This window comes from Chiloscyllium punctatum, chromosome 30 (assembly GCF_047496795.1).
Source record: "Chiloscyllium punctatum isolate Juve2018m chromosome 30, sChiPun1.3, whole genome shotgun sequence".
NCBI classification, from domain to species: Eukaryota; Metazoa; Chordata; class Chondrichthyes; order Orectolobiformes; family Hemiscylliidae; genus Chiloscyllium; species Chiloscyllium punctatum.
This window is the reverse complement of record NC_092768.1, coordinates 25,459,522-25,478,742: the sequence shown is the minus strand read 5'-3', so window position 1 is coordinate 25,478,742 and position 19,221 is coordinate 25,459,522. Positions and strand designations below refer to the sequence as shown.

Genomic DNA, 19,221 nt, shown 5'->3' with positions numbered 1-19,221 from the left:
GTTGGAATTGAAGAGAATGAGGGGAAGCTAAAACATTCTGGGTGTTGATTGACCCGGTCACTTACTGTGGATTGTAGACCTCTCCTGGGTATTGATAATTTTTATGGGGTTTACAATCTAGTATTGATGCTGAAACTGGAGGCTACCCTAGTCAGGCTGCACATGTTGTTGTACTACCTTGGGTTCTTGCAGAAAACACCCAGGAGGCAAACCCATTTAATCCCTCTTTACTGTGGGCTGGAGAAGAGGAGCTGTGAACCACTCCACTGGATGTCAGGAGGAATGTAACAAAAGCTTTAATAAGTGGTGTAAGGAATGTAACTGATGGCATTCACTAGTAAAGGAAGATGAAAATACAGGTTTGTGAGTCAGCAGCTGACGTGTACACACCGATCAGCAGTAAGTTGTGCTGCAGCCAGGCTGAGGCATGTATCCTGCGTTCATTTAAACCAGAGTCAAAAAGTGTGGTGCTGGAAAAGCACAGCCGGTCAGGCAGCATCTGAGGAGCAGGAGAGTCAACGTTTCAAGCATAAGCCCTTCTGCAAGGGCTCTCCTGCTCCTCGGATGCTGCCTGACCTGCTATGTTTTTCCAGCACCGTATTTTTGACTCTGATGTCCGGTATCTGCAGTCCTCAGTTTCTCCCAATTCATTTAGACCAGTGAATGAAGCAACATTAAAAATGAGAAAGGTGGATTAGATTGAATGGACTTGTCCCTCCCTGATTGTTTCTTTTACAGGGCGACCCCCATATCCACGGGTCCGGTTACCGCGGTTTCACTTGCCTGTGGTTTATCGTGGCCCGTACATATAAAAGGGAACATTCCAGAAGCAGGGACCAGGAGTCTGCTGGGAAGCTATGTTATTTATTTGAATAAATGGGTTTGCACCTATCTGCGGTAGGTCAGGAATGTATCCCCCGTGAGTTTGGGGGTCTACTGTAATTAACCCTTCTGATTGACTGCACCAAATCCTATTCATCGGTCAGCTTCAGTGCTTGCTGACCTACATTGGTAATGTCTTGGTTCTACAATTCTTATCCATCCTTTCAAATCCCTTGCTGGATTCTCCCATCCCTGTCACTCTAAATGCCTGCAGTCTTGCCACCCTGCACTATTTGCAGCCCTCCCATTCTGGCTGCCTAATTTGCTTCATTTTAATTGCGGTGCCATCAGTAGGCCATGCCGTCAACTGCCCATGTCCTGAGGCTTGGAATCTCCAGCCTAAACCTTTGCATCTCATTGCTCCAAAAAGATGTTTCTCAAAATGTTTCGCCAAGCTTTTGAAAGGAAAAAGGTGTTTACAAATATTCAAGGCAATGTTTGAATGCAAACCTAGCCTGTGTGCAGAGTTGGGAAATACTTTCAACTGCAGGTTGTGTAAATTGCAGCTTGAGAAAAAAATGGCATAAAGTTAAACAGTTACTAAAAACAGTTATCCTGAACCTGGTCATTGGTAATGTGTGTCCTTTTCTCCATGGTCAGATTGGTGTTCCAACCTTTAAGAGTTAAATCTGATTTGCTGTGTAAGTGTACATGTTAATCTTCAGCAAATCTCCCAGCCGCTGCCAATTTGCTCCAGGGTTGCACATTTATACTTTGGTTAGTCTGGTTTCCAAGGCAGCACTGAATAAACAGGTAGATTGCCTTCTGACCTTATCTCCCGCCCACAGATTGTTAATGCTGATATTGGCGCCAGAAAATTCCTTCCGTTGCTCCTTGTTGTTCCTAATAATCCTAATCTTGAACTTGCTTTGCTGATTCTTTCTTTCTTTCGTACTGTCTTCAACAAGTCTTCAGTTAACAGGGAAGGACAGATCTTCCACTATTTGAATCTCCCAGTTTTTTGTTTGATTTTGGATTCTTGTAGTTCATATGCAGCCAGATTCTGCATCAAAGCCCAAACTCTGAAATCAAACCTGCCCCAATCCTCCCAGCGAGACCAGTATCAGCATAAGAAAATGGGCAGGAGTAGGCCACTTGAACCTGCTTTGCCATTCTAATTTTCTACCTTCGCTCCATTATCACAGCCCTGCCCCACATCCCTCAATTCCAATTATGGTCCGGAACCCATCGATTTCGTCTTGAGTGTATATTCTGGTGTGGAGAAGTCCAAAGAATCACAGCCTTCTTATTAACACTTTTATTCTGATATTGTGCCCCTAACTTTCAACTCTGCAGCCAGGCTGAGCGACCTCAGCTTCTGCTATCCAAAACATGAAGTCATTACAGTGTCGAAGGAGGCCACTCAGTCCATGCTAGCATTAGAGCAATCCAGTCAGTCCCATTCCTGAGTCTGTTCTCAGAGCCCTACAGGTTTGTTTCTTTAAGTACTCATCTGATTTTGCTTTTAACCTTTAAACATCTCTCTTTCTCCTCCCCTAGTAGGCTGAATTTGCAGGTCAGCTGCACTTGCTATGTAATAAAGTTCTACCTCAGAATCTCCCTGAAATGTACAAAATCATCAGTCAGAGTCCCCTCATTCTTGTACAATCAGCCATTGGGAGCAGTTTTATTTTGTCTACCTTAATTAACCCTGTCATAATCCTGTAATCTCTGTAATTAATATGAAATGTCCTCTCAACTTATTTCCTTCAAGGAGAACAACCCCAGCTTCTCCAATTAAACCTTGTACAGCAGTTAAAATTCTTCGTCCCTGGTAAGTCTCCTCTGTTCCCTGTCAAGCACCCTTGACACCCATGTGCCTCTGAGTTTTGAATTCTTATATCAGGTATCTTTTGCAGAGACTGGAAGCAGGATCTGCATTAAGTCTTACTCCCTCCTTTGAACCTTCTAATTTGATTTCAATCAATTGTCCCAAAACAGCAAGAACTCCCATCTAGTAGAGTGCACGCAGAGATTGGCTGATTGGGGTGGAGGGGTGCGATTAGAATGTTTTGGTTAAGAAAGGCTCCGCAGTGTCTTCAAAAGTGAAGATGTCTCATGTGGAAATAACAGAAGAGAGCAAGGTGGCTGGAAGTCAGCTAGAAAGAAGAAGGAATGCATTAGCAGTTCCGAGCCAGGGGACTGGAGAATTGATGGAGAAAGATTTTATTTCCTTCAATCTGAACTAAGTTTGATTGGTAGCTGAAAGGGCTGTACATTAACCCACTGCATTACGTGTAAAGAAGGAACAACTCATTCCAAGTTTGACGTCTGGTTTACTGCTAGCTGGATTTTAACGAAGGGAAAGAACAGAAGTAAGCTTTCAGATTTTGAGATGTAGGAATCTGTTCAATATTTAGTGTGACAAAATCTCACCATAATTTTGGCTTCAAAGAAACAAAGCAGAGTGGTGTATTTAAAAGGATAATATATTCATTTTAAATGCTGCATGTTTGCAAGCTTTTGAGGAAAGAGCAATGCTTGGTTTTGCATGATGCACTGAGTTCTTAGATTTCTTATGTTCAGTCATTACCGGCGGTTTGCAAACAGAGAGGACTAAGCCCCTGTGGAATACTCCCACTGTTAACAGTAATTCATGTATATTATTGCGTAGGAGAAAGTAAGGACTATAGATGTTGGAGATCAGAGTTGAGAGTGTGGTGCTGGTAAAGCACAACAGGTTGGGCAGCATCCGAGGAGCAAGAAAATCAATGTTTCGGGCATAACCCCTTCATCAGGAATTGCAGAATCGATATTTTGGGCATAAGCCCTTCCTCATGATGGGCTTATGCCAGAAACGTTGATTCTTCTGCTCCTCTGATGTGGCCTGGCCTGCTGTGCTTTTCCAGCACCACACTCTTATATTATTGCATAGTATTGCTCTCTATAAATTATTCTTTATTGGGGCATGAATGTCACTGGCTAGGCCAGTATTTGTTGAAGAGCCTCAATTGCCCTCAGAAGGGTAGTGGTGAGCCTCCAATTGAACATCTTTCAAGCAGATACAGTGGAGCGACTTACTGACCTTTTGAGAGGGTGGTTCACAGTCGACTGGTTCTGAGTCACATGTAGGCCAGAGCAGTTAAAGATGGCAGATTTCCTTTCCTAAAGGACACTTGTGAACCAGCTGGGTTTTTATAACAATCACTGTTAGACTTGAGTCTTTTAAATTTACATTTTATTTGTATATGGTAGCGTAAAATTACTCCTGGATATTGATAGGCTAAGTGAATGGGCAGAAGTGTGGCAGGTGGAGTTCAGTGGAGGAAAGTGTAACGTTATTCATTTTGGATTGAGAAAGAAAGCACCTAATCTATCCTATGTGGTATGAAGTTAAATGCAGCAAATGTCCAAAGAGACTTACAGGTTCAGGTGCATAATCTTTAAGATGTTACAAACATTTGCAGAAATCAGGAAAGCTATTGGAAAGCTGCCCTTTATAGAGAAAGAGTCATGCAAATAAACACACCCTTCAGTCCAACCAGTCCATGCTGACCAGACTCCCAAACTGAAGTAGTCCCACTTGCCTGTGCTTCGCCTAAATCCCTCCAAAACTTTCCTATTTATGTACATATACAAATGTCTTTTAAACATTGAAATTGTACCTGCATCCACCACTTCCACACACTAAAGTGAGGACTGCAGATGCTGGAAACCAGAGTTTAGATCAGAGTGGTGCTGGAAAAGCACAGCATGTCAGGCAGCATCTGAGGAGCAGGAAAATCAATGTTTCGGACCAAAGCCCTTCATCAGGAATCCTGATGAAGGACTTTTGCCCGAAACATCGATCTTCCTGCTCCTCGGTTGCTGCCTGACCTGCTGTGCTTTTCCAGCACCACTGATCTAAAATCCATCCTCATCTAAGTCATTTATATAAATGACAAACAAAAGTGGACTCCGTACTGATCCCTGTGGAACACTGCTGGTCAAAGCTCTCCAGTCTGAATATCAACTGTCCACCTCCAGTCCGTCTCCCGTCATTCAGCCACTTTTGTATCTAATTGGCAAGCTCATCCTGAATCCCACGTGATCTAACTTTTTACTAATTAGTTTACCATGAGGAACCTTGTCAAAGGCTTTACTAAAGTCTAAATAAACAAAATCTACCGTTCTACTCTCCTCAATATTTTTGGTTGCATCCTCAAACAAAATCAAATTTGAGAGATACAATTTCTCTCGCACAAAACCATGCTGAGTATCCTTAATCATACCTTGCCTCTTCAAATACATATAAATCCTATCTTTCAGAATCACCTTCAGCAACTTACCCACCACCGAAGTCATACTCTCAGGACTGTGGTTCCCAGGTTTCTCTTTACAGCCTTTCTTAAATGAAGACACAACATATTAGCCACCTTCAGTCATCCGACACCTCCCCTGTGGTTATAGATATTTCTGATCGGGGCCCTGCAATTTCCTCTTAATTTCCCCCAACATTGAGGTATACTTGATCAGGTCCCAGAGATTTATCTGCGTTTAGTTTTCTAAGACCTCCAGCACTTCCTCTTCTGTCCTATGAATTGTTTTGGAAATATCAATATTTATTTCCCTTTCTCCACTATAAAAACAGAAGCAAAATATTCATTAATATCTCTCCCAACTCCTATGGTTCAACACAAGATGACTTGGTTGATCTTTAAGACGTCCTACTCTTGTAGAAGCTCTCTGGATTATCGTTCACCTTATCTTCCAAGACTATCTCATATCCCCTCTTTACTTTCCTGACTTCCCTCTTAAATATGCCCCACACTCTTTATCCTCTGCAGAAAATAGATGCAAGTATAGGTTATTGGAAATTTTAAGCCTTCTCCAACATTCAGTATGATGATAGTTGATCATTCAAGTCCACACCCTGTAACTGCTTTCTTCGATGCTGTTTGAACCCTGAGAGCCATGTCTGACTCCTCTTTGAAGGTATTCAATATTTTAGCCTCAACTGCTTTCTGTGGCAAAGAATCCCACAGGCTTACCACTCTCTGGATGAAAACATTTCTTCTTGTCTCAGTCTTAAATGGTCTACCCTGTATTCTCTGTGTCTCCTGGTTCTAGACTACTCAGTCATTGGAAACATCTTTCCTGCATTTACCCTCTGTGGTCCTCAGAATTTTCTAGGTATTCTGATATTCCCCCCTCACGCTTCTAAATTCCAGTGAATATAATCTTAGTCGATACAGTCATTCTTTGTACATCAGTCTTGCTGAGCCCTAGAAAAGTCTTTGTTAGGCATTGAAATGCTCGTCCAGCCGATATCGCCTCCATCCCGTGGTGAGTAAAGTCTGTATTAACCCATTTAAGATTGGGGTAAGATATTTCTTTCTGAATATTCTCTCACATATTTCCTTGGCTATATGCATTGACATGGTCTTGTTTCCTTATCCTCCCATCAGAGGGTGCACATATCCTCAGTGTTTAAACACCACTCTGGTGACTTGAATCACAGCTATTGAACATTGTTTTCAATGTACTGAACCACAGTTGGCTTCATAGTAAATTATCGATTAGGAGGCAGAATGGCATGAACTAGAGTTGCATTGCTGGACTATTGATTGAGAGGCAATGTGACTACTTTTCATGATTTCGAAAGATCGAAAGAAATGTTATACAGTGTATAGAGAAAATTACTCCTGTGGAGCTCGTCGTGATACAAAGATGTACTTTTTACGTATCAGAACCAGGTCTTTCAGGAAGTAAGTTAGGAATATTTTTCCCTACTCTGAGAAGGATTTATAGACCTGTAGAGTTTTCTTCCTTCTCCCTTGCAAGAAATAATGCTCGCAATAATTAGTCATTTTAAATCTGAAGACAGATCATTTCCAGTGATTATAAAGGAGCATAGAACCTAATCAAGACGGTGAAGTGAGTTCTCTGAGCCGCAATCACACTAAATGGTGGAATAGATTGAATGGGCTGAATGATCTCATCCAGTTTCTAATTGGGGGCAGATATTGGAAATTGGTGGTACTTTAAATGTCAGCTCGTCCAGTGTAAATTTGCTGCCAATTTTACTTGCAGGAGTACTGCTCAATTAAATTTCCTAAGCAAGCAAATTCCTAAGACATTAAAAGCGATACATGTGTGGCCCAAAGTCCATGCAGAACATTGATCCTTATCTGGCTCACCGTGAATGCTGTGTAGTGTGATTACAGTTGTTATGGAAATCCTGTCTACTGTACAGCCTAGGCTTGTAGTCAAAGTAGGCTAAGCTGTTGGTACAAAAACATTCCCCTCTGCCCAATGGAGTAAACCTTTTTACAAAGTAAGAATTAGCCACCCAGTGAGCTAGCATGTCTGGAATTTGTGGTTGCTGCTGTGGGTTTGAGGGCACTCAGCAGGCTGATTATTATTGGTTGCTGTGCGCCCTTCACTATCTCTGCATCATCTGCTACAATAGCAGCTCTGGATGCAGGCAGGCAAAACACAGAGAGGCCTTCCTTACCCTGCTCCTCTGCCAGTTTGTTTCTTGCTCTCTTTGAGACCTGCAAGCCCCCTCAGATAAGAGTTACACACTTCATTTATTTCCTGATCCCATTGCATGACAAATAAAAGTCTACAGAGCAAGATTTCTTTCTTGTAAAGATGCAAGAAACGAAATGGGAGTTGTGTGTGCAGAATCGAAACTCCCAAGTCCGTTAAATTAACCTCCTATTTCCAGGCAATGTTTATTAAAGTACTTTTTTATTATGGTGGAAATTACAGTTGACAGCTTGTGGTTTTCAGCTTTTAATTGTCTTGCTTGAAATTTATAACTATGTACTCATAATTTGTTCATTCCTTTGTAATGGAGGGGAAGGGCGGTTAACATGCCATCAAATCTATCTTCTCATTAAAGCTAACAGAGTAGTGCTGAGAAGGATTTAAACTGAATACTCCATTTGATTTTGGAAGATTCCTGAGCAGAGAAAGCAGTTGAAGTTGATGCCCCTTGGAGTTCAAAAAACTTGCACTTATGTAGCACTTTTCATGACCATCAGACATCTCAAAGTGCTGCCATGCAGCGCAGTGTATGATAGATTGTTGCCATTATTCTGTAGGAAACAAATTGGGCAGGGTGTTGCCTTGGAGATTGCTGCAGGGAGCAGTTACCCCAAAGTTTTTGTTTAACTTGCCAACCAACCAGCACCCAGTTTTTATGGTGTATGTTGTGGCTCTCTTTTAGAATTAGAATCACTACAGTGTGGAAACAGGCCCTTCCGCCCAACAAGTCTACACTGACCCCCCGATGAGTGACCCATCCAGACCCATTCCCCTACCCTATATTTGCCCCTGACTAATGCACCTAACCTACAAGTCGCTGAACACTATGGGAAATTTAAACATGGCCAATTCACCTAACCTGCACATCTTTGGATTATGGGGGAATCCAGAACACCTAAGGAAACTCACACAGACGCAGGGCAAATGTGCAAACTCCACACAGACAGTTGCCTGAGGCTGGAATTGACCCCGGGTCCCTGGCGCTGTGAGCAGCAGTGTTATCCACTGAGCCACCATGCTGCCTCTGTTTGTAATTGGTATTCTTGCATCTGTGATAATGGGTACAAATGAGCTTTGACAGCATGTCCCACTTTTTCAGCAATGAAACAATGCACTGCGAGAAAGTCTGCAATCACCCATTAATGAGAGACAAAAAAAAAAGCCGATGCTGGAATCCAAAGTAGACAAGCAGGAAGCAGCAAACCAGGCAGCAACAGGAGGTGGAGAAGTCTACATTTCGGGTGTAAAGAAGAGTTATACCCAAAATGGAGTTATACCCAAAATGGCAACTTCTCCACCTTGTGATGCTGTGTGACTTGCTGTGATCACCCATTAATGAGCATGAACTATTCCCCACTTAGCTCCTGTGTGTGCTACCCTCTGCCCTGTCTCTCACTAATGGGGCTTACCTGCCCTTCGGCATAGGTATGTAGCCGTTTTGTTCGTGAGCTGTAAATGTGCTTTGTGCATGATCCAAACTTTGGAAGATGACATCTATAATTGTATAGCTGGCTGGGAGTTTATCCACAATTAACGTGAATGCAATTAGAGTTTTATGTCACTCTTCTCTTTCTCCTGAAATCACAATGACAGTATCTCAAGATGGCCAATGTAAAATGAAAACTGCAACTTGTGCAGTTTCACTTTACTGTCTGCTTTCCTGCAACAAGCCCAGCCCCTTCCTCTGGCAGTTCATTTCACGCATGCACCACCCTTTGCGTGAAAAAGTTGCCCTTTAGTTCCCTTTTAAATCTTTTCTCCTCACCCTAAACCCATGCCCTCTAGTTCTGGACTCCCTCAACCCCGGGAAGAAACCTTGTCTATTTACCCTATCCATGTCCCTCGTGTTTTGATAAACCTCTATAAGCTCACCCCTCAGTCTTTGACGCTCCAGGAAAAACAGCCCCAGCCTCTCCCTATAGCTCAAACTGTCCAGCCGCCTTCCCCATACTGGTTTTGGAATCACTAGGTTATGCTGTCTCTCCTAAGTTAAGGGAAATTTAATTAGGCAGTTCAAAATGTTGAAGTTGTAATAGAATAAAGAAGGAGAAACTTGGTTCAAAGATGTGCAGGTTAGGTGGATTGGCCATGCTAAATTGCCACAGTATCCAGGGATATATAGGCTACATGCACTAACCATAGAAAATGCAGGCTAACAGAAATAGGGTAGGGAGGTGGTCTGGGTAGGATTCTCTTTGGAAGGTCAGTGTGAACTCAGTAGACCGAATGACCTGCTTCCACACTAGGGGTTCTGTGGTTTTCACAAAAGGGGGTGAAAAACTGTAGGGGACATATTTGAAATATTTGACACAAATGGCATGTGGACGGGGGTTGGGGAATAACTATCTGAATTTGGCTGGGCTGTGGAGAAAGCATGGAACTAATTGGATGAATGTTTCAAAAAGCCCACTTCCCGGGTTGATGTTCTGGTGCAGTCTTGAGGGAATGCTGCACTGTCAGAGGTGCCATATCTTGAATGAGATGAGGTTTCATCTGTGCTATCAGGTGGACAGTATAAAATCCAGTGCCACTTTTGCAGAAGATCAGGGGCATTACAATAGTGTGGTTGCCAATATGTTTCGTAAATTAACATTTTGAAAACAGTCTGGTCACAATTGGATTACTATTGTACAAGCAGGTACGAGGCTTAGAACAGTGACTGCATTTTAAAAGTGCCTCATTGTCCATGAGATGATCTGGGAAAGATATGGGGAGGACCTGTCCAGAGTTGATTGGAAGGTGAAAGTGAGGACTGCAGATGCTGGAGATTAGAGTCGAGAGTATGGTGCTAGAAGAGCACTGCAGGTCCAGCAGCATCTAAGGAGCAGGAGAATCGACATTTCGGGCAAAAGCCCTTCATCAGGAATGAGGCTGTGAGTTGAGGGGATGGTGAGGTAAATGGTGAGGGGGAGGGGGTGGGGCTGATGGGAAGGTAGCTAAGAGTGTGGTAGGTAGTTGGAGGTGGGGGTAATGATAGGGTGGAGCGAAAAGGCGGGAAGGAAGATGGACAGGTCATGAGGGTGGTGCCGAGTTTAAAGTTGGAACTGGGATAAGATGGGGGTAGGGAATATGAGGAAACTGGTGAGATCCACATTGATGCTGTGGGGTTAGAGGGTCCTGAGGCAGAAGATGAGTGTTCTTCCTCCAAGCGGCAGGTGGTGAGGGAGTGGCGATGGGGGAGTCCCAGGACCTGCATGTCCTTGGCGAAGTGGGAGGGGAGTTGAAGTGTTCTGCCACAGGGCAGTGGGGTTGATTGTTGCTGGTGTCCTGGAGATGTTCTCTGAAACACTCTGCAATTAGGCATCCTATCTCCCCAGTAAGTGACGTGTGTGGAAGTACAGGTAAAACTCTGGATGTGGTAGGCTCCTTTGGGGCCTTTGACAGAGGTGAGGGGGGAGATGTAAATCTCGCAAGGAACTGGTGGAAAAACAATAGGAGTAGTTTCTGGGGGAATTCGGGAGGCACACAAAAATTCATTGCAAGGAAGAAGAAACGTACTCTGGGAAGCTGGGCAACCATTGCTCACAAGGGAAGTCAGGGACAGAATAAAAGCAAAAGAAAAAGCATACAATGTGGATTAATGGGAAGCCAGAGGATTGAGAAGCATTTAAAAACCAGCAGAGGATAACTGAAAAAGCAATAAGGGGGGGTGGGGGAGATTAAAGATAAGCATAAGTTAACTAGTAAATTGAGAGAAGATTGAAGGAGTTTTTTTATATATATTAAAGGAAAATGTGAATGTTGAAATGCTGGAAAATGAGGCTTGAGAAGTAATAACGAGGAAGAAAGAAATGGCACAGGAACTGAATAGGTACTTAGCATTGGAGATAAGTTATGGAGATAAGGCTGGAACAGGATACTGATTGGGAATGATCAGCCATGATCATATTGAATGGCGGTGCAGGCTCGAAGGGCTGAATGGCCTACTCCTGCATCTATCATCTATCATCTATCATTGGTTTTCACAGTGGAAGACATACTTGGCGTTGCAGAATTTCAAGAGTCAGGGGCAGAGGTGAGTGCAGTGGCCATCACTAAAGTGGTGCTGTGGAAGCTGAAAGATCTGAAGGTGGATAACTTACCTGTATCAGATGGATCACATGCCAGGGTTATGGGGAGATAGCTGAGAAGACTGTGGAAGCACTGGTGGTGATCTTTCAGGAGTCAGAGAGGGTCCCATAGGACTGGAAATTGGCCAGTGTTACATCCCTGTTTAAGATTGGAGGGAGATAGAAGACAGGAAATTCTAGGGTGTTTAACCTGACTCCTGTTATTGGTAAGATTTTAGAATCCATTAATAAGAATGGGATTGTAGTGTACTTGGAAGTGCCTAGTAAAATAGGGCTGAGTCAGCATGGTTTCATCAAGGGCTGGACATACCTAACACATCTGATCAAAATCTTTTGAGGAAGTAATGAACAAGTTAGATAAAAGAGTGAGTGCATGTAATCCATTTGGATTTTCAGAAGGCCTTTGACAGAGTGCTGCACAGGAGGTTGCTAAATAAGATAATAGCCTGTGGTATTAGAGGCAAAGTACTGGCATGGATAGAAGATTGGCTAGCTGGCAGAGGTAAGGATTAAAAGGGTCTTTATCTGGGTAGCAGCCACAATCTAGTGGAGTGCATCAGACATCAGTATTAGTACCACTATTCATGTTAATGACCTGGATAGAGAATCTGTGAGGGCATTATTGCTAAGTTCGCAGATGTTCGAAAATTGGTGAAGGAACAGGTCGTGTTGAGCAAGTGGGGAAGCTGCAGAAAGACTTGGACAGGCCAAGAGAGTGGGCAAAGTAGCAGATGGAATACAATGTGGACAAATGATTAAAAATCACACAACACCAGGTTATAGTCCAACAGGTTTAATTGGAAGCACACTAGCTTTCGGAGCGACGCTCCTTCACTATCACCTGATGAAGGAGCGTCGCTCCGAAAGCTAGTGTGCTTCCAATTAAACCTGTTGGACTATAACCTGGTGTTGTGTGATTTTAAACTTTGTACACCCCAGTCCAACACCGGCATCTCCAAATCAAATGTAAGATAATGCACTTTGGTAGAAAGAACAGGGGTGTTGACTGTTTTCTAAATTGGGAAACGCTTTGCAAATCTGAAGCACACAGACTAGGGAGTCTTAGTTCAGAATTCTCTGAAGCTTAACATGCAGGTTCAGTTGGCAGTTAGGAAAACAAATGCAATGTTTGCATTACATTTAAGAGGGACTATAATACAGGAGGGATGTACTGCTGAGGCTATATAAGGCTCTAGTTATACCTCATGTTGAATATTGTGTGCAGTTTGGGCCCTGTTTGGAAGGAATGATGTGCTGGCTTTACAGGGAGTCCAGAAGAGGTTTACAAGAATGAAACTAGGGGTGGAAGGTTTGTCATACAAGGCGTGGTTGAGGAGTCTGGGACTCTGGGACTGTACGTGATGATGTTTAGAAGGATGAGGGGAGACCTGATTGTAGCTTAGAGTATACTGAGAGACCTGGATAGAGTGGACATAAAGAATATGGTTCCACAGATAGAGGAGACTAGGACCTGAGAGCATGGCTTCCGGATGAAGGCTTGGTCTTTCAGAACTGAGATGAGGAGGACTCTCTTCAGCCAGAGTGGTGACCCCGGAGGCCAAGTCATTGAGCCTCTTTAAGATGGAGATGGATATGTTCTTGATTTATCAGGGGATCAAGGGTTTTGAGGAGAAGCCGGAGAATGGGGTCGAGAGACATATCAACCATGATCAAATGGTGGAGCAGGTTTGATGGGCCAAATGGCCAAACTCTGTTCCTAATCTTATGGTGTTACAGGAAGCTTAGAGTTTGTGAAACCTGTGTGCAACTCTCCCTTTATTGAGGTACAATGGGTCAAGTGACTGCCTGCGGTGTAATGAATTCACTAACTTAACTGCTCTCTGTCAGGACTGAGGGATCATATGTTAACTGATTGGACCAGTCTCTCCTGTGTGACTTTTAAACTGGGTTAAGTTAACATTAGAAGTACTGTTGGTCAGTAAGGTAGTGAGAGTCCTGTTTAATCCATTGTACTGCAGTCTAAACCTAAGCAGGCTGAGCCGATGCTTTTCTTCACACTTTGACACTTTTTCCTCAGCAATATCACTATGGCTTACTCCGACGTAAAAGACCTGGTGCTTCGTGACATTGATCGGATCCTCTTCCCTTCCTCGGATTGCCGTCAGTTCAACAAGACCGAATCGCTCAGGTACATTTAAGCTTGTGAAGGGCGGTTTGGGTAGCATTGGCTGGGGTTATGTGTGTGGAGGGGAGTGTGTGGTGAGGGTCGGGGAGGAAGGAGGAGGATGACTGTTGAAATAAGAAACCTCAAGCTTCAATCCTTACCCAGAGCTATCGCCTAAATGGCTGGAGAATCCTTTTTATTCTTTCTCCCACCCTCAGTTAGAAGTTGCACTGTGTGTGTGTGTGTGTGTGTGTGTGTGTGTGTGTGTGTGTGTGTGTGTGTGTGTGTGTGTGTGTGTGTGTGTGTGTGTGTGTGTGTGTGTGTGTGTGTGTGTGTGTCCAATGCTGACTCGCCAATAAATTAAATGGCTAGCTGTTATATTGGGAGTTGTGTTGTTTTCAATGTCTCTCTCCAATCTAGACTTGCCGATGAATTGCGTGGCTGGGTACACCGGCATCAAATTGAAAGGACGAAGTCCAATGAGAAACCAAAGCGTCAAAAGAAATTTAAACAAAGCACGGTAAGGTGGAGATTACCCAAGCGCTGAAACGTGTTCATATGTGGTGAAAGTAAGTGTGACTAACTTCGCCATTTACCTCTGTGTACATGTTCCCTCACCAAGGAAGTTGGCAGAGGTTATTGCTTCACAAAATTAACATGCACTCAGCAGTCTCTGCTGGAAAACAGACGTGTGGAAACGTTGAGGACTAACAGTTATGATCTCAACCTTGTTGTCAGTACTGGACAGTCTCAGCTTTGAGCTGTTCTTCATGCTGATAGATTTGTGCTTCATTTCCATCCTTACTCATGAGTCCATTCATTGTTTAACCCTCTTGCTATCTCTGTAATCTCCTCCAGCTGCGCAATCCTCTGCGTTCGATGTGCTCGGCTAATTCTGATCACTTGCTTATCATTAGTTTGTTTTCAATGGCTGTGCATTTATTTGTTCAGACCCTAAACATTCCTCCCTATACCCTCTACCTTTCTGACCCCTTCAACTTTAACCAAACTTTGCTCACAGTTTCCTCATAAATCCTTCTGTAGTTTGGTCGTGGGTGATATCTGATGATGCTTCTGTGTACATTTTATGTTAAAGGTGTGAGTAATTCAGGATGTGTTCATATCTGTTGTAGCTTGTGGAATCAGTGTGTTAGAGACACCCACTGCCAAACTGACATTTTCCTGACATTGCTCTTTGTGTGAGGCTGTTACTTTTCTGAGCTCCATCATAATCCAGAACACTAAGTAATGACTGGTAATCAGGATGATTGAAAGCCAGGGATTCCATCACTGGAAAACTTTTGAAGTCATTGTGCATGCATGCACTGCTGCCTAACACAATAAGGTCTGCAGATTATAATGCTTGCCAATTTTTTTTATATATGCTGAAAATGTGTCGCTGGAAAAGCGCAGCAGGTCAGGCAGCATCCAAGGAGCAGGAGAATCGACGTTTCGGGCATGAGCCCTTCTTCAGGAATCCTGAAGAAGGGCTCATGCCCGAAACGTCAATTCTCCTGCTCCTTGGATGCTGCCTGACCTGCTGCGTTTTTCCAGCAACACATTTTCAGCTCTGATCTCCAGCATCTGCAGTCCTCACTTTCTCCGAGAATTTTTTTTATATATATGCAAATTGCTGTGCGGCATTGACATCTCCATGCCCTTAGACAATGAAGAAAGAATTTGCATTTTGTTGACCATCCTTTCTCATTCTCTGGGTAACAAAGGGCTTTTTAGTTAGTTAATTCCTTTAAATTAAGTTGATGTTATTATTAATTGTCAGCTAGTTAATTCACAGAGTTTGATTTTAAGAGGAATGTTTATCAGGTGTCCAGGATGATGCCATATTGTTCTGTATTAAGGATAAGGTTTTACACACACATTCTGAGCATATCGCAAGTATGTTTTTTTACGTGTATCAAATATGTTCTATAATTTCTCACGTGCAGGCGGGACCTCTGTTTAATGTCTTACCTGCAAGTTGGCATCTCCAACAAAAGGCACTCTTACAGTGCCACACAATGGGTCAACATAGATTGTGCTCTCAAACTCGAGATGTTTCATAGAATCTCTACAGGGTGGAAACAGGCCCTTCGGCCCAACAGGTCCACACTGACACTGAAGAGTAACCCACCTAGAGCCATTCTCTTACCCGATTTATTCTATATTTACCCCGACTAATGCAATTAACCTAAATATCCCTGAACATTATGGGCAATTTAGGTTGGCCAATTCACCTAACCTACCCATCTTTGGATTGTAGAAGGAAACCGTAGCACAACATGGGCGGGGCATATTTTGTTTGGATAATCGCATACCGAATAACACAGTTTAGCAAAGCATCTTGCGTTCTTGTTCAGGTAATCCAAAATTCAGATAACCAAATGCCGGATAATCGAGGTTCCTCTGCACATTCTTATCCGTCTAGGGCAAGTGAAATGCTGCTTTTTGAATCCTTTTGCACTTGTGGCGTGGAACAAGGGGAACTTGTCAGCAAGCTTATTTGTTCATCGCTATCAATGTCTCTGTTTCAGAGGACTCAGCAGAGAAAGATCAATCTATCCCGGTTTATTCCAGTTCAGTCTGCGGAGACTTCCACCAGGTGGGTTCCACAGACTTCTGCCTCAGTGATTCGTCTATGCATTTGGACCATCGATTACTTTATTTTAGACAATTGACTGACTGTGTAGAATTAAGTAATTTTCTTCCCACACTTCAAGCTAGCTTCTTTTCGGCAACCCAGCAAGCAAAAAGAGGCTAGTTCAGATTTGAACTATCACAAGTAATTTTGAAGAATCCTGAGGGATGCTAATCAGGCTGTGTGTTTACATTCCAAAACTGCCTGATGTAACAGTGCTGCAAAATTACAGAGAAAATGCTGTGGATCGTGATCATTAATATTGGCTTCAATTTGGGGGAAGTCAACTGATGAAAGCGCATCTTTCTGTTTATAGAATTTCTAACTTGGAATCTTTTCATTAGAGTTTTTTTTTCACTCTTGGCTCCTGTCGTCCAAATATTCCACATCAGATTGAGAATGGACTTTTTAGGCTAGCTTTTTAGTTGCGCGTTTTTTATTTTGCTTGGGTCATTCCCATCTTTATTTATCCTCTCCTTTTCCTCTTCCACAAATTGTTTGCTACAATTGCAACTTGTAGGTATAAATAAAAATCTGTTTCCAAAGCTGTGATCATGGCCACTTCTCACCTTTTTGGGTGAGGAGTCAAATCGAGAGCCCATAAGTAAAATATTCCACGGATACCTTATTAGAGAAGAGGAAGCGGATTCCCCACCAGTATCTTCAGCCATAATTATCCCTCAACCTGTATCATTTAAAAAATATATACAATATGGGCCATTTGTCATTGCTGTTTGTGAGAGATTTCAGTGTTTAAATTGACCGTTATAGTTCCACCACTACAGTAGGGATGACTCTTCAAGATTTCTGCCTGTATTGCACATTGAAATGTCCTGAGGTTGATAATTTTGCCACGTAAATACAAGCTTTGTGTTTCTTCCTTCCTTGTGCCATGAGTTTAAATATACCTGTGCAACAATATTTTTCCCAATACCAGAAAAAAAACCCTTTGTCATTTTAAAAATAAAAGTGTCTCAACTCCATTCTCATCCTCCACGCATATGATCTACTGTGCTTTGAAGTTGATCTGATGTCCTCTGAGATGTCCAATCAGTCACTATGTTGCGAGCCACATCAGTGTGGGAGCATTATCCAAAGATATGCAAGTTACGTGAATTGGCCATGCTAAAATTGTCCATAATGTTCAGAGACGTGTAAGTTAGGAGCATTTTTGAGGAGTAAATGAAGGGAATGGGTCTGGACAAGTTACTCTTCAGAGGGTGTGGACTTGTAGGGCTGAATGGTCTGTTTCCATACTGTAGGGATTCTATGATCATTGTGAACCTGTTCTACTGACCACCTGAGGGAGCCCAGAAGTAATGAGTGTGTCATCTGTACAGTGGGTGGAGTTCTTGGAAGACTTCAGTACCATGGGAGACATGTCAGACCAGTGTTGGAAATGGCCACAGGCCCAGGTTGTTACACATTCCCACCATAGTCTTTCCATGTTTAATTCAGAATCTGGTCATCACACTATGTAGTCCCCCTGGTTGAAACTGGGTCTGGGGTGAGAGCAAGAATAAGGCATGAAATAGAGGATCAGCTGTGATTGTATTGAACAGTGGCTCGATGGACAACTCCTTCATTTTTCTGTTTTCTACTTCTGGTGGTTTAAGATGTTTTCCTTGTTGGCAGGTTGACGTCCAGTCAGTTGCAGGTTTACCAGAGCCCTGAGCAGAGTTACTATGACTTCATGGATGCTATTGATAGGAGAGAAGACACCTTCTACGTCGTTTCGTTCCGAAGGGTAAGTATGAGCAGTTTTGGAATGTTGAAGAGTTGTGTGTGACCGCGTGCGCCTGTGAGTGTGTGCTCATGAGCACGAGCATGTGGCAGGATTTAAATCATAACTTTTTCTACCCTATTGCAGGATCACCTGCTGTTACCAGCCATCAGTCACAACAAGACCAACAGGCCAAAGATGTCCCTTGTGATGCCAGCCATGGCAGTGAATGGTAAGCAAGAGGAGAGCCTGCTTATAGTTGAACTAGACCATCTGAGAACGGAAACAAGCCAAAAACGTGAAAGAACACTTAATGATTTTAAATGTGTTTCCTCTTGCTCTCTGCTCTAAAGGGAAACAGCCGACTAAAGATATATTGTGGCAATTCCATACCCTGAAGATTTAGACCCTGCTTTCAACTTTTGTTACTAATAGTCAAGAGTGTGGTGCTGGAAAAGTACAGCCGGTCAGGCAGCACCCGAGGAGCAAGAGAATCAACATTTCAGGCATAAGCCCTTCATTCTTCCCTTCCTGATGAAGGGCCTATGCCTGAAACATTAATTCTCCTGCTCCTCGGAGGCTGCCTGACTTGCTGTGCTTTTCCGGCTCCACACTCCTGCCTCTGATCTCCAGCATCTGCAGTCTTCACTTTCTCCCTGCTGTTACTTATAGCCTGTCTGCTCCAGCTGGGGAACCTGAGGAATGGTCGTGGAATCCCAATAACGAGGAAGCGTGCCATTCGGCCCATTGAGTCTGCAGAGACCCTCAAAAAAGCATCCAACCCAGAAACACACACCCCTACCGTAATCCTGTAACCCTGCATTTCCCAATGCTAACCCACCTAGCCAGCAAGTCCCTCGAGATACAATGGACAACTCAGCAGAGCCAATCCACCTAACCTGCACATCTTTGACTATGGGAGGAAACCGGAGCAAACCCATGCAGACATTTGGAGAATGTGCAAACTCCACAACGACAATTGCCTGAGGCTGGAATAGAACTCAGGTCCCTAACAATGTGAGGCGGCTGTGCTTACCACTGAGCCACCCCAGCATGGGAAGCTGAGAGGAGCATTTACCATGCAAGTCAAATAGACCATTTTTTTCACCCTGGTGGGCGGGGCTTAATGTTTCTTGAAGAAATGTAAAGAATCAGAACGGTATAATTCAGTAGAATCTTGTCAACAAGTATAGAAGTAAATGCCATGAACACATTCAAGTCTCCATTCTAAGCTGGGCCTCAGAGCCACTAATCTTCGCGTGCTAGCGTGTTTGCAGTCTAACTGACTCAGAAGTGGGTTCTCAATCAGTTG

At 43.3% G+C, this 19,221-nt stretch overlaps 1 protein-coding gene across 1 annotated transcript in view; it reads left to right on the top strand.

The window, feature by feature from the left end:
- LOC140455302 (cyclic AMP-dependent transcription factor ATF-6 beta-like) overlaps positions 1-19,221 on the top strand; it is a 103,188-nt gene that overhangs the window by 64,797 nt on the left and 19,170 nt on the right. Inside the window, exons 11-15 of the mRNA XM_072550067.1 lie at positions 13,465-13,575; positions 13,972-14,071; positions 16,083-16,150; positions 17,822-17,933; positions 18,057-18,141. Coding sequence (XP_072406168.1) covers positions 13,465-13,575; positions 13,972-14,071; positions 16,083-16,150; positions 17,822-17,933; positions 18,057-18,141 — 476 coding nt within the window. The remainder of the gene's footprint in view (positions 1-13,464; positions 13,576-13,971; positions 14,072-16,082; positions 16,151-17,821; positions 17,934-18,056; positions 18,142-19,221) is intronic.